The sequence below is a fragment of the Lactuca sativa genome, chromosome 8, assembly GCF_002870075.4.
Source record: "Lactuca sativa cultivar Salinas chromosome 8, Lsat_Salinas_v11, whole genome shotgun sequence".
Classification (NCBI taxonomy): Eukaryota; Viridiplantae; Streptophyta; class Magnoliopsida; order Asterales; family Asteraceae; genus Lactuca; species Lactuca sativa.
Window position 1 is genome coordinate 336,928,315 of NC_056630.2, and position 22,053 is coordinate 336,950,367.

At 39.2% G+C, this 22,053-nt stretch overlaps 1 protein-coding gene across 1 annotated transcript; it reads left to right on the top strand.

Moving 5' to 3' along the window:
• The first annotated feature begins 13,640 nt into the window (after nt 1-13,640).
• On the top strand, nt 13,641-18,541 carry LOC111882192 (probable glutamyl endopeptidase, chloroplastic). Its single transcript, XM_023878541.3, has 15 exons — nt 13,641-14,006; nt 14,567-14,774; nt 14,902-15,012; nt 15,107-15,152; nt 15,267-15,382; nt 15,473-15,979; nt 16,067-16,189; nt 16,259-16,570; nt 16,642-17,100; nt 17,188-17,253; nt 17,326-17,386; nt 17,469-17,618; nt 17,703-17,840; nt 17,906-18,183; nt 18,275-18,541. Coding segments are annotated over exons 1-15 (2,853 nt in total). The 5' UTR covers nt 13,641-13,729; the 3' UTR covers nt 18,276-18,541.
• Nucleotides 18,542-22,053: the final 3,512 nt, after the last annotated feature.

Here is a 22,053-nt window from a genome sequence, read left to right on the forward strand (position 1 = left end):
TTTCCGAAGTAGGTTCCCCTGCAGCTGTGATCCTAAGAATATTCCCATCTGCACTCGAGTTCTTCGCTATCGGGCAATCCTTCTTGAGGTGTCCAATTTCACCGTATTGGTGACATATATGGACAGCACCTACATTGGTGGTGGAAGTGAAGTGTCGATTAGGAGTAATGGGGACACGGGTTCTTTCCTTGAATTCCTTTTTCGGGCAATCTCTTTTATAGTGCCCAAACTCACCACAATTATAACAAACTAGGCTTGTCCCAGTGGTGGAGGTAGTTCTACAGAAACGAGCAATGTGCCCCATCTTGTTGCAATTATCACATTGCAAGGTTCGGCACATTCCCTCGTGGTGGTAGTTGCACCGGTCGCATTTCGGGAGTGTTCCTTTGTATGGTCTGCTCGGTACGGGGATGGCAGAGGTTTCCACTTGCTGTTGTTGCATGGTAAGTTTTCGGGGTTTCTTGCGTTCTTTCTGGGCTTGACGCTTCCGTTTCTTGTTCTTTGATTTTCGGCTTTGCGGGTCTATGGCCGTTACCGTTCGATGACTTCCTGTATGGATACCACGATTGGAAACTTCATTCCCATCAACAGCATTGTGCTGATAGTGCCACGGTGATCAAGGACAGCGGTTACGACAGCTACCACGGCAGCTGTAACTGCTGTTTGGAAGGTAGCGGCGTCCATAGTAAAGGCGGAGGTCTCGCTGTTCGACTGATTGTTTCCGGGTGACGACATGATTCTGTAACACGAAAGATAGGATTTTGTGAGCGATTCTGGTTGACCCTTGATGTACTTATATTGTTCATGTAAAAGAGTACGACTATGTTCTCGAAAGTTTGACCTACATCCCTATGATGCAGTCCTAGCACGGATTGGAAGTGAGTTTGTAGAATGGTCTCAAGACGTTTGTTGTTCAAGTCGAGGTATCGTGGGCTGGTGAATAACAAGATCCAACCACTAAAAGAGACTTGGAATGTCTCCGGAGCTAAATTACTATTGTTCAATGACTTGACTAAAGCATGATTCAGATAGACTCCAATAAAAGTATGATAAGAGTACTTGAATAAAGAACGACACAGAAGTTAGCCGACTGTCAATATCTTTGATATTCATGACGTAAAAGTTCGGGAAAATGACCTTGTAAAGGTCTTACATCATATCCGGAGAAGATAGTTCTTGACAGCATAACGACCTAACCAAAAGTACTTACAATACAAGGTAATTTCATAGAAAATGCCACATCGGGCATAGACAGAAAACGATTCCTGTTAACAAGGAGAAATAAAGTAAAGCGTCTACTACCGGCGACGGTCATCCCTCTCGTGAACTCTCAATTCAGCCAGTTGACGTTCCACATCAAGTAGGTGTCTTTCGTGCACCCTCTGGCGTACTCGGAGCTCTATGACTTCAGCTCGTGATTCAGCCAGTGCTTGCAGTAGGGTTTCATGGTTTCTCTCAGATCTCTCGAGAGCATCTTCTAGAAGAATGGTGCGGAGGGTATGCATTCTCGTATTGGCGACAACTTCAGTGATCTGACGTAGGGCTGTCCTGCCTTGAATCTCATTTCGGATCACTCTGCGGACCAAGATTGGCAAGATTCTATCTGCTGAGCCCCCATTGCTCAGGTCGTAAAAGCTTCGGTCGCCATTAAATGGCATGGGCTGATCTTGTCCTTGGCTCCATGTTTCTAAACATTCCACCACTCAGGCGTCGGGCCATGAAAAGTTGGACGAGGGTTAGGAATTGGAAAGGAGTTGCTTGGGGTAGGTTCTCATCCTCTGGTTCGGAATTAGCATCGTTCGAAAGGTCTTCATCATGGTGATCATTCAAAGGGATAGGATGATCATTCTCTGGTTCTTTTCCAAACCAACCAGTTATGACTTCGTTCGGAAGATACTGGTTGCTGAGGGGATGGAGTCCAGCTATGTTTTCTAAGCGAGAATTTAGGGTAAGAGAATAATTATTAGATGAACTATCTAGATAATTATTTAGAAAACCTTCATCAGTTACATCGCTATTTGTGAAGTGCATACTAGTTATGTGTAATCTAAATAGGATAGACCTTCGAATAAGTGACCTTAATTCCAAATTCACACAGAATAGGGGTAAGGCAAAATTTTCACAGATTCTAAGTCTATAACATCCTAATTACAGATAGCCTTAGTGTATTCACTTAGCAACTATCAACTTAGTAATGAAGATCCCGTTTTAGTTCTCAAGTATAAAGTACTTATAGTAACACCAAATACTCCTATAGTATTTTAAATTTTAATGTTATGTTCTATTGTTCTCATTGTGGTAGGGTTGGTAAGATTTTAGCATTGTTGCAACCACACAATTAAACTTAGGCACATGCTAGTCAACCCTCGGATAATATAGGTGATCACGCTATATCTTCCCAGTTTTGACCATATGTCTCTAAGCCCACCTGTGTTGCCCAACAATCGTAATTCTTTTGTACTGTCCTAGTCACACTGAATTTAGTATGAATGCATCATGTATACTTACTTAAATATTTTATTATTTAAAGTATAAACTCTTGGTCAGAGTATTTTTAATCCCTTATGTATTTACAGTTAGTATATCTTTTATGGGTTGATATACTTATTCACTATAAACAGTGCTCTGATACCAATCTGTCACACCCCAAAACCAAGAACGGCGGAAACGTTCTGGGACGAAGGACGTCATGTACAGTATCACAACAATGTAAAGTAGTAAACAAGCAACAACATCATCCATTGCATTAATAATATAATTATTATACAAATGTATTCTGTCATATTTTCATAAACACTAAAGCATAAATCAAAATGAAAGATGGGTCTTCAACGAGCTCCATCTTCCCAAATCCTTGCATCTAAACCTGTCTATGATGACCTGAGGATACAAGTAATTTTGAAAGCGAGTATCAGCTTTGAAGCTGGTGAGATCATAAGTATTTTAGTGTCTTAATTTGTATGAAAATACTTGTATGTATTTGAAATGTAAGTATTTGTATGTATACGAATTGTAAGTATGAAAAATGTAAATGAACTGTAGGTATGAAAATGTTTGGAAAACAACTGTAAACGTTTGAAAAGCCCTAGAAATCCCTATGATTCCTATTAGTAACAAAAGGAGTCTTCTACCAAGACCTAACTGTTCTCAAGGTAGTCTTCTACCAAGACCTAGCTGCTCTAACTGTAGCCTTCTACCAAGGCATCTAGTGTCTGTGCGTGTGTCTCTTGTAAGAGTATGTATTTTCCCAGGTATGACTATCATTAACCCAAAATATAGTTTCTACATTTCCGTGCGTCGTGTGAATGTTCACGAAGTGAATGTAAATGGGAAAACGAAATAGTACTATGGTGTAGTGTCGAACTACAACCGTACCAATTTCCTTAAGTCTAGGGTAATCGTGTAAGTACTGTAGTATTTGTAATAAATAACTACATCGGTACTCCGTTGCCTTATTTGAGGGATAAGGTATAATGTGATGTCTAGATCCCAGGATGTACGCTCCCCTATCAAAGGGATTTTGGGACCTACCCACGACCCCTGCATATCTGCAAGCCGTGAGCATCCACATTACTATGATCATGTATACTCGATATAACTATCACAATTTCGTTGTGATTCATCAGTATAGTTAGATCCTGAACTGGGTCCATGCTATAGCACCTAGTGACATCTGTTATATGTTTATGTAAGTGTACTCGTGTAAGTGTGATCATGTAATTGTACTCATGTAAACGTGATAATGTAAACTTATCTATGTAATAGTATAGTAACGTACTGTAATGTTCTAGCTGTAGTGTACGTGCTCTCTATCTAGCAAGTATAGTAATGTACTCGTTCTAGTATCGTTGTATATGTTCTCATTCTAGTATAGTTGTATATGTTCTCTCTCTAGTATAGTTGTATATGTTCTTCTCTAGTATAGTTGTATAGGTTCTTCTCTAGTATAGTTGTATAGGTTCTCATAGTAGTAAGTATTGACTCATGAATGAACTGACTCATAGTATGATATTGTGTTCTAGTAATAGTTCTAGTATCTTCCTAAACTACCCATATGGTAGTTTACTAGTAATCTAACTGGTACTTATGAACATGGATGTATACCCTTGCTACACAGGACATTTGATGAACTGGAAGGACCTTTATGACTATATATGTACATGTGATATATAACTAATGTTTAAACAACCTTCGGACGAATACCTGATATCCCACCAGACCACATCTCAAGCGCGAAAAGGAAATAGGGTGGATAGCCTTCCTAAGTCTTTTAAACATTTCTTATATAACTATACATATAGAGGCATGCAATTTATAATTTAAAAGCATAAAATAAGATTTGTAAAATCTTTGAGCATAAATATTTTCTAAGAAAAGACCGACTTGGTGTCGATCTATAAAATGGTTTTGAAGGCATGGGTTTGATAAAGCAGTTTAGTATAAAGAAACATTTGTTTGAAACACAATTGTAAATAAGTTTGAAAAGTAACATACAGAGTAAAATGTACAGAGAAATAAGGAGTTTTAAACACATAAAGTGTTTATGAAAAACATTTGAAGGAAACTGTTTAGTTAAACGGCTAATGAGTAGCCAATCATTTGAACGCTGCTTATTAATCACATGTGATTGATATAATAACTAGCATTATTCTACTTGTATCCCCCCATAAAACATTTAAAAATAGTTTAAAACATTGATTAAGGGGTATGAACTCACCTGTAATGAGTGGTTCTGATGAAAATGTTGGATCAGTTGCTAAGTATCAAGTGGTGACTTGAGTACACACGCGAATCCTATTTAGCATATATTGACACATATATGAATATAATTAGTGTTATGAACAACTAATTAATGAATTGGGACCACCTTAGGGACTAGTAAACACTCATATTGAAGTGTTACAACCATATATGATTGTATGAAGGGGGTATAAGGCTTTACAAAGGAGTGTATGGCCAAAATACACACTATATGTGTGTGTGCGGCCAGGTGTGTGGCCTAGAGTGCTGCCAACACATGTGTGCGGCCCTGTGTGTGGCCATGTGTGCTGCCAGATGGTGTGTGCTGCCATGTGTGCGGCCAGATGGTGTTCTTGGTGTTCTTGGTACCTTTTATGAAGATCTTCAAGGAGAATGGATGATACTTGAGAGGATTTTCGAGTTCTATGCTTGAAGAAGTGAAAGAAGTGTTCAAAAATGACTAAGTGTGGTATATATAGGTGGAGTGTGCGGTTGGGAAGGGTGTGAGGCCGCAAACACATGTGTATGGCCGCACACTCCATGTGTTGGAGTGTTTGGGCTCTTTTTGATTCCTACACTTTGAGTTAACCCATTTCCACACTCCAACATTGATTATAACACATTTAGAACGCTCCAATAGACACTAAATGGTACTACAAGATAGAAAAACGAGTCTATTATTGATAAGAAATGAAGAATGCAAGCTAGAAATTTTCGGGTTGTCATAGTTATCGAGTGCGAGTAGACTCGATCGAGTCTCTGGTATCCTTGTGTTGTATTTCAGAGACATCATGGTGAGTGCATGTCACACCCCAGAGAGCAGCAGAGTTAGCGATGACGAGATTCGCAGGATGATTTGTGATGAGGTTGTCGCGACTATACGGGAGTTCATACACGAGATGTTTGTGTCTATCAAGACCACGTTGATTGAGACGTTTGATGAGCGATATGTTAATGATTCGGAAGCTGCTGCTGCTGCAGCCATCAAAGCTGTCGCAACTGCTAGGCCACGAGGGGGTGACTCGTTGCTGTACCGGAAGCTCAGCAACACGAAGTCACCAAAGTTTGATAGGACAGGATCCGGTAGCCACGAGAGGTGATATCCTGGTTTGAGTACCATGAGTTATAGAAGATCGAGAGGTGGCCACCCGGTTTGAGTATCATGACAGGTGATGGTTAGTGTTTCTGGTTTTTACCGGTTATTCTGTGGGGATTGTCTAGACTGAGATCAGAAGTGAATGAGTGTGGGGCCAGAAGACCATGATGAACAAGTTTAGTGGAGCATCCCTTAGAATGGGAAATCGAGTGAGCTCCGAGGGATTGTGGGTGATATGCCAGTTGGAGTCGCAAGACTCAGGGATGAGTAGGGATGATGCGTTTTGGGAGAATACAGCCTGGGCTGGGCGACCGACCGATAGTGGAGAGGTCACTTTCTATGACCCGAGTGGTGCTATTTCCATTTACTGTGGGAGACATAAGAGGTGTTGAGATTTCGGTTTCTAAGTTTGGGGATGAGCCCTGTGGGATTGCACGGATGGTGATCTGCAACCAGAGCATATGGCAGTAGGTCTACCGCGAGGCAAAGATACTGGACAGTTGGACAGTCCGGTGATGGAATGTGCGAGATTCTGATGGAGTGGAGGCGGTCCTGATGGAGAGCTCTGAGGATTTCATCTGAGATTCGGGGTGTCGGAAGTTGCTTGGCCCCTGTGGGAAGATTATCAAGCGTTGCGTGGCATCTTCCAAGAATAGGTGCGATGTTGCTAGTGGAAATAGTATGTGAAATAGGTTGTTGGTGCACCAATTGGTGATGGTTCGAACCCTAAGTGGGGGAGAACCGGGCATTTTATTGAAGGGACCAAAGGTTTGTTCGAAAGCAGTTAAAGATCTGGATATAGAGACATGCAGTGCAGATTCATGAGTCCAGGGTTATTGGTGATCGAGGTTAGGTGCAGAGTGAGATAATGTAAGTGGTATGTGTTTGAGAGAGGATGGGTGAATTAAAAGATTCGTTGTGGCCTGAGTTCTCAGGGTTTAGCATATGTCGAGTTCGGTTGCGACCGGGCCGCTGGTTTGCAGATGAAATGATTGAGATTTGCAAGTAAAGGTGTAGATTGTAATCTATACCCCGGAAGGGCAGCCGTTGAATCGTCAACAAACTTCAGGGTCGGTATGAGTAGTTTCAAGTGAGTCATGGTCAGTAGGAGGGGAGTTTCGGGTTTTCAATATCATGTTCTGAGCCATTGTCGAAGCCTCGGTGTTTCGAACTGGGAGATGGAATACCCCGAGGTTGCAAGTGGTGCTAGAGGGAGATCGGTCGAGGTATTTTGCAAGATCAATGCGATATCCAACATGGGGGTCGTGAGTATGAGATCAGTGAACTAGGAAAGGCGTTGTGAAATTTTGAATTGATATCCGGGTATGATGACCTAATTATTCTGAGTTCAGAGTTGAGAGTCAGCGAGAGGGTGTTGTGATGCTATGGGGAGCCGTAGTACTCACTAGTCAACGAGAGGGTGTTGTGATGCTATGGGGAGTCGTAGTACTCACTAGTCAGCGAGAGGGTGTTGTGATGATACGGGGAGCCGTAGTACTCACTAGTCAGCGAGAGGGTGTTGTGATGCTACGGGGAGCCGTAGTACTCACTAGTCAGAGAGAGGGTGTTGTGATGCTACGAGGAGCCGTAGTACTCACTAGTCAGCGAGAGGGTGTTGTGATGCTACAATGAGCCGTAGTGCTCATTAGTCAGCGAGAGGGTGTTGTGATGCTACGGGGATCCGTAGTACTCACTAGTCATCGAGAGGGTGTTGTGATGCTACGGGGAGCCGTAGTATTCGCTAATCAGAGTGTGGTGCAGAGGAGTACTTAGGCTTCGGTAGCCTTACTGTTTGAGTCTTCGGGAGCCTAGTTGCCGAACCAGGGGCGAGACGTGGGTCTCCGTGTAAGTTGGGGATTGATATACCCCATGTTGGGCAGGATTGTTGTAATTGGAAGGAATTTAGAGAAGGTGTGTGCTTAAATTCGCGAATCTTGGGTCATGAGTTGAGTGTCAGGTTGGAATTGAGTGGTTCCAAGCCTGATGATGAATCAACCTCTTGATTTTGAGTCTGGATTCATTCGTCTATTGAGTAGGCGAGATAAGGTTTCATCTTTATGGGTTTCAGTTTGAGGAATATTTATCTTCATCTAATTTCGTTGACCGGAGTGGGTTAGTATCATTGGTATGAGGATGCTCGCATGACGCATGAAACCAGTGGGTGGATGATGACCAGGGGTCGAACATGAGAAGATTTCAGATGAGTTGCAGCACTCGCTTGGGATAAAGCGAACTTCGTAACTGTGTGTCGCAATGAGACGAGATATTCATTGTGGGAAGGGAGTCGATGAGACGTGTTGGTTTGCAATAAGTAACCTTGTAGGTTCAACTGTGGAGTCAAAAGTTGACCTGGTGCTCAGTATTGAAGAGAGATATGAGAAATGAGCTAGAGCTTATTATGGTGATGTCTGAGGACACCCCCAATCAAGCGTGGTTAATTTTTTTTTGTGTCCGAGGGCATAGTGTTGATGATTCTTCGTTTGAGTGGGTTTTGATAGCAGTTTAGTGAATATGCCTCGGTGGGGTGTGAACCCTTTTATTTCGCGGGGCATGTTGCGGATGAATTCGCATGATCGGTTTAGAGGAGCGATGGCCGGTTGTCGAATGTGGTCTTATGAGAATCAGAGAACCAGTGGGTATGTTGGGAGGATTATGACCTTTCTGTTCTTTCTTTTATTTGCAACCGGGATCGTTCAGGGAGTCAGGGTTGGTAGAGTATTCTTAGAGACTGTTATTCGGTGGGCGATTAACAGGATTGTTTCGAAGGTGGTCTGGCAAGGAGGCAGACCGCCAGAGTTATTGAGATCCGAAGATTAAGATTATGTACCACGGCGGTAGTGGGCTTTGCCCCTTTTGGGTCAAGAGTCCTTGGTGGGATCGAGCATCCTTGGTAGGTGATTGTCGTTGGGTTTGAGGGCTTCCGGTGATGCTTCCCGATTAGTTGGGATCGATCAATGTTGAGTGATTTCGAGGGCGAAATCTAATTCAAGTGGGGGAGAATTGTAACACCCAGAAATTTGGGGTATATTTACTTAGCTCTTCATCTTCTTCTAGTTGTCAAGTTTGGCCTTAAATGAAATTATGGCAGATGAGTATGCTGGGCGTACAAAGGAGTACGCTGCGCGTACTCATACGCTTAAGTTGGACACGGTATACACACGGTACGCTGGGCGTACCTTAAACTACGCTGGGCGTAGTGAGCTCAGATTCAAAACCCTAATTCTGACTTGTACACTATAAAAGGAATATTAAGGCCTTTCCCCCAGCCACCATACTTCAGAGAGTGAACCCTAAGAGAGAAGAAAACCCGTAGTAGGCTTGTGTGTGTGTTCTTAAGCTTGATGGTGCCAATTCAAGGTGAAGAATGTGAAGAAGAGGCCATTGGAAGAGCTTGAAGTTGGGGAGCAAGAGTAGATCCGAGTTCTACATAGGTTGGAGCTTCTTTTTGAGGTAAAAAGCTTCTAGCTTTCCTTGACCTTCTTGTTTTATGCTTCATGGTCCATTTTTAGGGTTTAAGTCCCAAAGGTGGAGACTTTATGAGCAAAAGGGACTCCATGGACCTAGATCTGCCCCATTTCAGTGATTCGAGTGTTGTGGATCCATAAAAATCCAAACTTGGTCGTGGTTATGGAGTCATGCATGAGTTGTGGTCTTAATGAGAAAAGAGGATAAAAGGTTGAAGTGAGTTATAACCTTTTTAGCCACGCAAAGGCCTAAAGGTCTCGACTTTATGGTTTAGGAGACTGAGGAATGTCGAGATCTGAGATATTAGCCATTGTCTTAACCCATTGAGACCTAAATCATAGAAATTGTAAGTCTGGGACTTACGCTGGGCGTAAGTCTCGGAACGCGCAACGTAGTCGTTTGAGGCCCCGATCAGATCCGTGTACGTTTGGGTACGCTGAGCGTACCAAGGGGGTACGCCCTGCGTAATTCCTTCTGGGGTTTTTCTTTTTGGGCTAAGCTTTGTGTTGGGCCTTAGGAGTTGGGCCTGGAGTTTGGACTTCATGCTTAAGAGCTTTGGGCCAAGGGAGAGTATAATTAGGCTTGGGGCCCTTGGGTTGGGCTTGCCTTTCTATTTAAGGAATTGGGCTATGTGTGGGCCCATTTATTATTGGGCCTTTGGTGGGCCCAATGGATTTAGAGCATTGATGGGCTGGTAGGTGGTCTACCTTTAGGACTATTAAGTGAAAGGTTGGTCCTAGTTTCTAATTGTGGCAATTGCGGGATTTGACACAGAGTTAGAGGTCGGTGTTTAGCAGCAACGTGACTAGAGGATGATTCTTTGTGCCAGGTGAGTCTTCTCACTATACGTTACCTAGAGTGGTATTTATGTGTTGACCGGAGGATCTTATGTGCTATGTATGAGATTATGTGCTATGAATGAGATTATGTGCTATGTGATATATGTATGTTATATGATTGTATAGACCGGACCGGAGGGTCCAACGATACAGACCGGACCGAAGGGTCCAACGATTCAGACCGGGCCAGAGGGCCCAACGAGCTATGACCGGACCAGAGGGTCCAACGAGCTACGGGACTGGAGGGTCCCGCTGAGACACATTGACCGGAGGGTCGTACTGTAGCCTCGAGTGGCGTATGTGTAGTATGCGGTATTTTGGGGAACTCACTAAGCATTTATGCTTACAATGTTTTGTGTTATGTGTTTCAGGTACTAGTGAGAATCGTGGGAAGGCGCCGACATGATCAGTACACACACATGAGGAGATTTTATACATTATGATCTTGGGCTGTAGTTATGAATTAATATGTGAACAATGAAATTTTATAATATTAATGAATGAAAGTATGTTTTAAAAGTGTGAAAAATTGTTTTGAAATTTACGTCGTTACAATACGTGTTTATGCTAGTTGATATGTGTTTATACTATGCTATCTACAGTCAGTTCCGAACTTCGGTCCGATGCAGGGGACAAGGTCCCAGTTAGTTCCGGACTTCGGTCCGATGCAGTTAGTTCCGGACTTCGGTCCGATGCAGGGGACATGGTCCCAGTTAGTTCCGGACTTCGGTCCGATGCAGTTTCCGGGCTTCGGTCCGATGCAGAGGGCAAGACCCTGGTTAGTTTTCGGACTTCAGTACGATGCAGTTTCCGGACTTCGGTCCAATGCATTGGGCAAGACCCAATATGTGCTTTATATGTTATTATATAGTGTGTGGTAGTTTGGGGAGCTCACTTAGCTTTGTGCTTACAATTTCAGTTTTGGTTTCAGGTACTTCCACAGGCAAATGGAAGAGCTCGGGATAATGGCATTACGCACACCATAGTTTTAGGTTTATTCCTGGGAGTTTTTCTTAGTATGATTTGATACAGTTTCTATCTCGACATTTTATTATGGGTTTGAGATATTTGACGTATGGTTTTATGATATGACATTCAGTATATAATTTTTAGTATCACTAAAACAAAAAATTTTGGGTCGTATTTTGGGTTGTTTCAGTTATGCATCAAGGTTACTACATTGAAGGTTGATGTTGATGAAGATGCAAAGGAAAGTGACACATCTAGTGCTCAAACACAACAATCTGGATTATGTTAAGGAAGAAGGATGAATAAGAAATAGCTTGAAAAAGACTTGATTTGTTTTGAACTTTTAGTCTTTGTTGGTATTAAACTTTTTTTTGTTGGATTGTAATATGTTTAATGTTTTGGTAGTTTGGATGATTACTTGAAGTCTTCAACTTCCACTTTCTTTTGTTTTTGGTATGGGATAATGTCATAAAAAACCTTAAGTTTGACAGAAAATGTCGGTTTTAGCCTTCGGTAGATTTTTGGTTCGTTTATACCGCAAACTTGTCATTTTTTTGTCGATTTTGCCCTTGTTACCTGCAATAGCAGGTTTCCAGGTTATTCTGGCTTATTTTTTGCGAAAAAACCCTTAAGTTTACAAATATTTTGCAAAAAAAACCCTTAAGATTATAAACATATAAAATATAAATATATATTCAAAATTTTATAAAACTAAATAGTTTTCTACTGAAACATATTTTAAGCTTTATGTACGGTAACTTTTATATTTGTTCAATATAAAGTTTTTATATTTAAATTTTAAAAAAGTTACCTAGTTTTATCAAAATGTAAATATTTATTAATTAATACTTCAACTTTTCAAAGCAACATTAAAAAACGTCTGTTAGCTAATAATAATATGACATTAACATTAGTTATATTCAATTAATTTTTTTAAAAAAAAATAAAAATATTTTATATGTTTAAAAGATTTATATTTCAGAAATAATAAACTATCATATTTTTTTTATAAAAATAAATATATTTATATAACAAATTAGACAAATATATTTATATTTTATATGTTTAAAATGTTTATATTTATTTTTGATGTTTAAAATGTTTATAGTATTTTTATAAAAAAAGTGATAATATTATTATGTATTTAAACATATAAAAAAATATGATATGTTAGTATTTCTGAAATACAAACCTTTTAAACATATAAAATATTTTTATTTATCTTTAAAAAAAATTAATTGAATACTTGATACCATATTATTCATATTAACTATTTTAGCATAATTAATTATTAACTAACAAATGTTTTTTTAATTTTGTTTTGAAAAGTTGAAGTATTAATTAAGAAATATATTTAAATTTTGTTAAAACTAGGTAACTTTTTTTAAAATTTAAATATAAAAAGTTTATATCAAACAAATATAAAATAATTCATAATTAAGAAATATATTCAAAAAAAATTTATAATCTTAAGGGTTTTTTTTGCAAAATATTTGTAAACTTAAGGGTTTTTTCGCAAAAAAATAATTCATAATAACCTGGAAACCTGCTATTGCAGGTAACAAGGGCAAAACCAACAAAAAAATGACAAATTTGCGGTATAAACGAACCAAAAATCTGCCGAAGGGTAAAACCGACATTTTTTGCCAAACTTAAGGCTTTTTATGACATTATCCCTTTTGGTATTTCATGACATTTGGATGATTACTTGAACTTTCAATTTATTTTGTTTTTAGTTATTTTGTTTTTGATATTTGATGACAAAGTGACCATGTTAACTTTGGTTTACCATTTTATGTCAAATTCACAGGTCGTATCAAGTTATACAGGTTGGCAGGTTTCACAATTTTTATAGGTTAAATGGGATATACGGGTCGTGTCGGGTTGACACGATTATAACCGAGTCGTGTCCGTGTCAACTTTTCCAACCCGTTTATTAAACGTGTCGTGTCCGTGTTAACTACCCTCAACCCGTTTAATGTCCCAACCGGCACGAACCCGGCACGACACGACCCGTTTGCCAGGTCTAGTTACAAGGTACTTCTGATTCGAAATGGAAGAACCCCGCTTGATCACGGCACATCCATCCATGTTTCCGCAACTTGATGATTCTGGGAAAAGATAATTGGTGTTTCTAATTAAACTAAAATGAATTTTTACCGTATAATTTTTGGATCCTTACAGTTTTGAGTAGGTGTGGGAAAATTATTTTTATTAAATTATAAATAATATATAAATAAATAATAAATTAATAAAAAATAAAAATTTAATTAAAGATATAAATAGATGAGGATAAAATAGTCTTTTTAAACGGAACATACAATAAAATTATAAAATAGTGACGGTTCGAATTAAAAAAAAATAAAAAATAAAATAAAATAAAATCTTAAGAACAAATACATGGATACCCTAAACTACAGCATCCGTGTAATTTACTCTTTTTAGAAATAATGGGAGAAAAGTATGAGGAGAGTTTCTGGTCCAATAACAAGAATCCTAATTCAATTCGGGATGAGCACATCATCCACTGTTTATTACTCTATGTGCGGTTCATTTTACGGATGCGCATTGGAGGACAAGACGCTTTACATATCAAACACTCCAACAAGATTCCATCGTCATGCGCCTACACAAAGTCTATCACCGGTTCTCTCTCTTTTCCCTCACTTCACCCCCTTTTCTTCCTCATCCATCTGCAACCCTCTTCTCTTCTTATTCCCCATCCTTTCTCTCTTCCAAACGCTGTCGAATTTCATCATCAACACCGCCTTCCACCCTCAACCCTTTTCTTCAAACCATGTCTACCTCACGATTACACAATCTCGTCCCTCTTGCCGCAATCGCTACCGAAGACGCTGCTGGTCCTAATGGGTCAACAGCTACGCCTGAAGATGATGGTACTTGTTTTTCGATATTCATCTGAATTGATTCTTTCTGGAAGCACTGGTTATTGAATTGGATGATCGATTGTAATCGGATAGTTTTGTTTAACGCCACACCCGAAGTATAGGAAATTCCATTTAGATTGAGTTTGCTCTGAAAATTTGTTTTGTAGCCAAGAAACTGGAATTCAAGGATTCAACTGCTGACTGCTTATGTTAACAGATGTGTTCCAAGTAAAAAACAAGTGAAATACTCACTCCCACCTTGACTTTGGTGCTAGGCTAGTTACAATTTAATCTATATGATAAGGAGACTGCTTAGGTTGGAATAAAATCCATACAAGTCTTTTGCATATAAAATCATAATCGGCTTCTTAGATTTGTTGTCAATCTGCTCTGATACTGATAGTTTCAGACCTGGGTAGGCAATCGATTGAACACAATTTGAACTTTGTTAAATTCACTAACGACTTGTTTTTAACATGCTTATGGTTTCATTAGGTATTTGAGAAGTTGGCATAAGTCTGCAATGGAGTTGACTAACAGTCTCTTTCTCTTTTTGAATGTGCAATCAGAATTAAACAGTGGATACCGTCTTCCTCCAGCAGAGATCAGAGATATTGTTGATGCTCCACCACTTCCAGCTTTATCATTTTCTCCACAGAGAGATAAAATATTGTTCTTAAAGCGAAGATCTTTACCTCCATTGTCAGAGCTGGCGAAACCAGAGGACAAGCTTGCAGGTGTTCGTATTGATGGGAAATCTAATACCCGCAGCAGGATGTGGGTGATAAGGATGCTTGTTCTTGCTTATTGTTAATTTGTAATACAGTGTCAACTTTTTTATGCTGCCTGCTTTCATGTGGACTGGCTAATAAATAAATAATTATTTTTGGTTGTCTGCATGTAGGTCATTCTATACTGGTATCGGAATCCATGATTTAAGAGATGATGGCACATTAGGCCCAGAAAAATTGATACATGGCTTTCCAGATGGATCTAAACTCAATTTTGTTACATGGTAACCTTGGAATTTGAATAGACTAATGTTATTCTGTGTGTTGTGTGACTTGTGTCATTTTCTAATTAATTTCATTTTTGTTTGTTAATGTTAGGTCAACTGATGGTCGTCATTTAGCCTTCAGCATTCGGCAAGATCAGGTAATGGTCAACATACATCTGGTGTTGGTGTTTCAAAATAAAGCACCATGATTATAGCTCCTTTGGCAACTAGAAAATAGTTATATCCAGTCTGTTGTTTGATGAGTGAAACAGGAGGAAGAGGATGATGTTGGCAGCAAGTTGAGAGTCTGGGTTGCAGATGTGGAGACAGGAAAAGCTAAACCTTTGTTTCAGTCACCGGATGTGTTCCTGAATGCAATCTTTGACAAGTATGGATTATCTTGAAATATTATATTTTTTTTTATATCTTTGTTTGGTAAATAGTAAAATCAATGTTTGTTTTGAAATTTGATTGGCAGTTATGTGTGGGTGAATGATTCGACTCTGTTGGTTTGTACAATCCCAGCATCCAGAGGAAAGCCACCAAAGAAACCGTTAGTCCCCTCTGGTCCTAAAATCCAATCCAATGAGCAGAAAACTGTTGTTCAAGTTCGAACCTTCCAAGATCTTCTTAAAGATGAATACGATGAAGATCTGTTTGAGTATTATGCCACCTCACAGCTTCTTTTGGTTTCTTTAGACGGGAGTGTGAAGTTATTTGGAGAGCCAGCTGTATACACATCACTTGATCCCTCCCCTGATCAGAAATACATTTTACTTTCTTCGCTTCATAGACCCTTCTCTTTTACTGTCCCATGTGGAAGATTTCCCAAAAGGATTGACCTCTGGTCTGCTGCTGATGGAAAGTTTTTGAGGACTCTTTGTGATTTGCCTGTTGCTGAAGACATCCCAATTGCTTTTAACAGTGTCCGAAAAGGCATGCGCTCCTTGAATTGGAGGGCAGATAAACCTTCAACTCTCTACTGGTATGTAATATGTAATATGTAATAACTTACTTGAAAACCTTGAAAAGTGTGTTATATAATAACTACTTATATTATGTTTTGGTAAAGGGTGGAGACACAAGATGGAGGTGATGCCAAAGTAGAAGTTTCTCCTCGTGACATAGTCTACACACAGGCTGCTGAAGGTGAAGACCACCCAAGCATCTTTCATAAGCTTGATCTTCGCTATGGGTAAGTTTTTTTTTTTTTTTTCTTTGGCATAAGTTTATCAAGTCATATTTTTTTTTTCAATATCTGCAGAGGAATAAGCTGGTGTGATGATTCGCTTGCATTGATATATGAATCATGGTACAAAACACGACGTGTCAGAACCTGGTTGGTCTCCCCTGGTAAATCATCCAATGAGAATCCTCCAGCTCCACGTCTGTTGTTTGATAGATCATCTGAAGATGTGTACTCTGACCCTGGTTCTCCCATGCTGAGGAGAACTCCTGATGGGACTTATGTTATTGCCAAGTTCAAGAAGGAGGATAAACAAGCCACATACCTGTTGCTAAATGGAAATGGTGCTACCCCAGAAGGAAACATACCTTTTCTAGATCTGTTTGACATGTAAGTAAAGTCCTATTATGCATCATATTTCAAAAACATCTGCATCTGATATGATATGTGACACATGACAGAGATACGGGTGAAAAGGAGAGAATATGGCACAGCGACAAGGAGAAGTATTATGAGAGTGTGGTGGCTCTGATGTCAGACCAGAAGGAAGGAGAGTTGCAGGTGAATGAACTGAAGGTCCTGACTTCCAAAGAGTCTAAGACTGAAAACACACAGTATTACATCCAGAGATGGCCAGAGAGGAAAGCATGCCAAATCACAAGGTTCCCGCATCCATACCCTCAATTGGCTTCATTACAGAAGGAAATGGTGAGGTACGAGAGAAAGGATGGAGTCCAACTGACTGCAACTTTATACCTGCCACCCGGGTATGACCCCACACGAGACGGGCCTCTGCCTTGTCTGGTGTGGTCGTATCCTGGAGAGTTTAAAAACAAAGAAGCAGCTGGACAGGTTCGTGGCTCTCCTAATGAGTTTGCAGGCATAGGCCCAACATCACCACTGCTTTGGCTCGCAAGGAGGCATGCATTCGTTCACCCTCTCTCTTTTATATATTTACTTTTGACCTTGTGAATCTTTCAGTGAATCTTTTCCACATGTTTTTCCAGGTTTGCTATATTATCCGGGCCAACAATTCCCATCATTGGTGAGGGAAAGGAAGAAGCAAATGATAGGTAGGTAAAGTAATCTTGATAACTACTTAATAGATCCTTGTTTTAATTTCTTATAGAGAGAATTTGTTATAGGTATGTTGAGCAGCTTGTTGCGAGTGCAGAGGCAGCAGTGGAGGAAGTCATCCGCCGTGGGGTAAAATCAAATCAAATCTATTCTGATTGCTGACTGACTCAGTGAGTCAGTGATTGACTAAAATGGTATGTATGTGACTCAGGTGGCTCATCCAGGAAAAATTGCAATCGGGGGACATTCTTACGGGGCGTTTATGACAGCAAATCTGTTGGCACATGCCCCTCATCTTTTCAGTTGTGGCATTGCTCGTTCAGGAGCTTACAATAGAACACTTACACCTTTTGGGTTTCAGGTAAGACAGACAGACACATGGCAGACTTTGGTTGGTTTTGTTGCTTGTAATTTATAATTTATTTTGTTGTTGACTGTTGAGTAGAATGAGGATAGAACCCTCTGGGAAGCCACTGATACTTACATCAAGATGAGTCCTTTCATGTCTGCCGATAAGATTAAGAAGCCCATCCTGCTTATCCATGGAGAAGAAGACAACAACTCAGGAACACTGACAATGCAGGTGGGATTTCATCTTGTCTATGTGGTCTGTGAAAATACATTATAATTATTCTGTAATCTGTGCAGTCGGATCGTTTCTTCAATGCGTTGAAGGGGCATGGGGCACTCTCTCGCCTAGTCGTTCTACCGTTTGAGAGTCATGGTTATTCATCACGGGAGAGCATAATGCATGTCCTTTGGGAGACAGATAGGTGGCTACAAAAATTTTGTGTTTCCAACTCTTGTGAAGAAAAAGAAGATGCTGATGAAACCAAAGCAACTGTTGCCTCTGGTGGTGGTGCAGTTGCAGAGATTGAAGACATTGGAGTTGATACTCTTCATTACAATACAAGATCATCACTTTGGTAATTTCTGTGCTCATTATACAACTTGTAGTGAGAAACAACTAGTATGGCTGTATTTCATATTGGTTTTTTGACATATTGCATGTTTCAGACCTCTCTGGTTTGGGTCGGAGCTGACAGTGTCCATTGTTATTTGAAGAAAATTGTTGGCATGCCGTTTAGCTCTTAACAAAAACATGATATGGCTGACAATTCTTCTGCTTGATGTTGTACAAGATGTGAAGGGAAGGCTACTGTTGTATAATCAATCCATCATAAAACAAAAACCAACTTTGTAATAATGTATGTATTTCATATTCTTTCAGCAATGTGGATTTATCTACATTGTTGGATGCAAAGATTCAAATAGTTCATCTAATTGATCCAGTCCCATGATCAAATAGGTACTAGGGGGTCCAGTTGCCCGTCCGGAGCTCAAATAGGTAAGGACATGCCAAAGCCTAGGTCCGAAGTAACAAAGCCCATGTTAATACAAGGCCGCATGCATTATAGATATAACTAGAAGCTGCTAGTCCTCGCGTTGCATTGACACAGACGGGTTCATCCATCTTTTATTTTATTACAGGGACAATTTTTGTAATTTATTTTCTACATAGGAGTCAAACCTACCAAGATACAAAAATCTTAGACATATGAAATGTTTTTGTAGGAAAAAAAAAAACTTTACAGGGGTCTTTTCTGTAAATTAAAAAATTAAAGGGACTAAATCTATCAAAATCTAAAATTTGTGGCAACACTTAAAAACACAAGACATTATTGTTCATAGGCGTTTTGGTATTTATTCTATAGAGTAATCGACTATAAGTATGAGTGAGTTTAGTACTGAAACTAAGAATACTGAAACCGAAAATCTGATTTTGCGGGTATCGTGTACCAACAACTGATAGATACTATATGGTACTAGTTTCGATACTATACTAGTATCGGTTCTTCCTATTATAGTACCAATTTTCCATGTGCAACAATTCATATTTGAGGTTGTAGAACTTAGGCTCATTTTTAACAATTGGACTTAAATTCATATTTGAGGTTGTAGAACTTAGGCTCATTTTTAACAATTGGACTTAAATTCATATTTGAGGTTGTAGAACTTAGGCTCATTTTTAACAATTGGACTTAAAGTATTAGAGTAAATTACACAATCCCTTGTACATGTGCTAAAAGGCATGTTCAGTCTCTATTTTCAAAAATTAACTAGGACCGTCCCTCATTTGTTTAAAACTTGCGCACTTCATTCCTTCCGACATAAAAATACCATTTTACCCTTAATAACTTATTTTTTTAATTTTCTTTAATTTATTTATCATTTTTAAATTAAAAAAAAATCCCCCACTAACCCACCCCTCGCGTTTCCCTTTTCCCCTGTTTGCTTTCGCCCCCAGCTCTCTTGAAACAAAAATGATGGACTACTCTACCTCTCTCTGCTCCGGCGTCAATTCTCTTCCGTCTCTCACTCCCTTTCCGGCGAGAAAACCATCTGACAACCCTGAAACTTGGGCTACTATGTCAAAAATAACCTCGTCATCTATCATATCTCTGGATCTGTAATTGGATTCCGACGAGAGAGCCTGTCAATGATGAGGCTATGACGGATCGACGGCGTCACTGTGTGCGAAACTCTGGCATATACTATGTGTGGAATTCTGGCGCTTACACTCCCTAATCGATGATGGTAATTTAACAAACAAGTTATCTTCACCACCCAACACAGCTTCATCCATCTCTAAAACCAGTGCTTTGTTTTCCAAATTGCATCAGAAAAGCAAAACACAACAAGTGACGATTTTTGCATTAGGGATTTGAGTTTGAATTTGTAGGTTTGATTTTGGTTTTGCATTTGAATTTCAGGTTTGATTTTGGTTTTGGGTTTGAGTTGTAGATTGGACTTTTGTTTTGGATTTGAGTTGCAGGTTCGGGTTTATATGTATTTTATTAGGTAACTTTGTGTTGAGTTTGGGTGATTTCTGTGGTACTGGATCCATGGTCGGAGATGGTGACCGGAGCTGTTGCCGGGCATTAATTCTATGGACGGAGACGGTGACCGGAGGTGGTGTCGGGCATCGGATTTGTGAACGAGGATGATGATCGGGATCTTGAAGAACATTAAATTGAAGAAAATTAAATGGACTGGAAAGGAAATAGAGAGATGTAGGGTAATAATATTTTTCTTTTTTCTTAATTAATTAATTAATAATAATAATAATAATAATAATAATAATAATAATAACAATAATAGTAATAATAATAACAACAACATTAAATTAATTGGAAAATAAATACCAAAAGGGCATAATAGTCATGTTAGGTAGCGTAAGGGATGAAGCGTGCAAAATTAAATTAATTAGGGATGTAACGTGTAGTTTTAACCAAACAAGGGATGATCCAAGTTAATTTTTGAAAATAGGTACTAAATCTACCTTTTGACACATGTACGAGGGACGTTTCGTGTAATTTACTCTAAATAGTCCTTAATGGAGTTTTCTCAAGGAGGGGGGGGGGGGGGGGGGGGGGGGGTGGGGGGGAGTACCAAGGCTAAGCACCAACCCTATAATCCCTTACCGAATAAATGCGTACATTGGGCGTAATTAGTTGGTATGCTTAGAGTACTCACACGGAACCTTTTGTGGGCTTTAGGTTATTTGGGCCTTTGTTGGGCCTTGTGCCTTTTGGTCCAATGTTGAGCCTTAGGTCTCTTGGGCCTTAGGTCTTTTAAGTTTAGACCATGGGTTGAGGGTTCCGTTAAGGGAAGGGTAAAATGGTCATTTACCCCTACATGTCAGATGGTAATCTGGACCTTTTATAGGTTATTACTCTGATTATTTATCAAGAGTTAATTTGAAATGTTCAATGTGAGGAGTCGTGGTTGCAACAACCTGGGGGTGTGATTTGTCTATCTTCAGAATGAGGTGAGTTCCTTCACTATACTTGGGGGTCGAAGGCACAAAGGTCGTCCCATTAGATTATGCTTGTAGGATGATAACTGTCTTTTTGACATTTACTCATATCCCTATATGCTTGTTGTCTTTGTGACTCTTGCATGTGTATGTATGTTATATGTATTAAGTGCTTAATGGAGTTTTCTCAAGCAGGGGAGTACGCGGGGGGTACCAAGGCTAAGCGCTAGCCCTGTCGAAAATACCCGATATCCGAATTACCCGCCCGATTTTTTTGGGTATCAGGTAAATCGGGTATCGGGTAAATTTTTTCGGGTAATCGGGTAACCCGATTTTTTTCGGGTCGGGTAAAGGGTACATTTTTTGGATTTCGGGTATACCCGAATTATTTTAATAATTCCTTTTTGTAGAGCTTGTACTATATACCATGTATTTGATCACGCTTAAACTAACTATCATTATTGTAAAACACGAATCTATTTATTATATGACAATATGCAACTAACAATATTAAAAGTAATTGTTTATATATCATGATGTTCTTTAAAACTTAACTGTTTTCTAGATTATAGTTTTTATTGCAACTAACAAACTCATTATCTTGACGAAACTTTAGAACATGACAAAATTTATGGCTACAATTATGTTAAACATTTTAAACTTTTAAATTAAGATCTTTAATTGTTTATTTTTTTTAACATCTTATTAGATTAGATTAAGTTGTTAAAGAAATTTCTTGATATCTCAGGTATTATTGACTAAAAAATCTCAATGTTCAAAGCTTGAGTAACTTCGTTTATGTCTCGTTTGTTTATATAAACAAGACTAATAAAGCACGACGTATTTATTTCATTAAATTTATTTTCAGGTAAAATTCAAATATATATATATATATATATATATATATATATATATATATATATATATATATATATATATATATATATATCGGGTAATACCTGAATTACCCAAACCC

Excerpts from the sequence above, each read along its gene's own strand:
- LOC111882192 (XM_023878541.3), top strand. The coding sequence starts at position 13,730 with ATGCGCCTACACAAAGTCTATCACCGGTTCTCTCTCTTTTCCCTCACT. Across the intron at positions 14,007-14,566 it reads AGCTACGCCTGAAGATGATG|AATTAAACAGTGGATACCGT; the intron begins GTACTTGTTTTT and ends ATGTGCAATCAG. Across the intron at positions 14,775-14,901 it reads TCTAATACCCGCAGCAGGAT|GTCATTCTATACTGGTATCG; the intron begins GTGGGTGATAAG and ends GTCTGCATGTAG.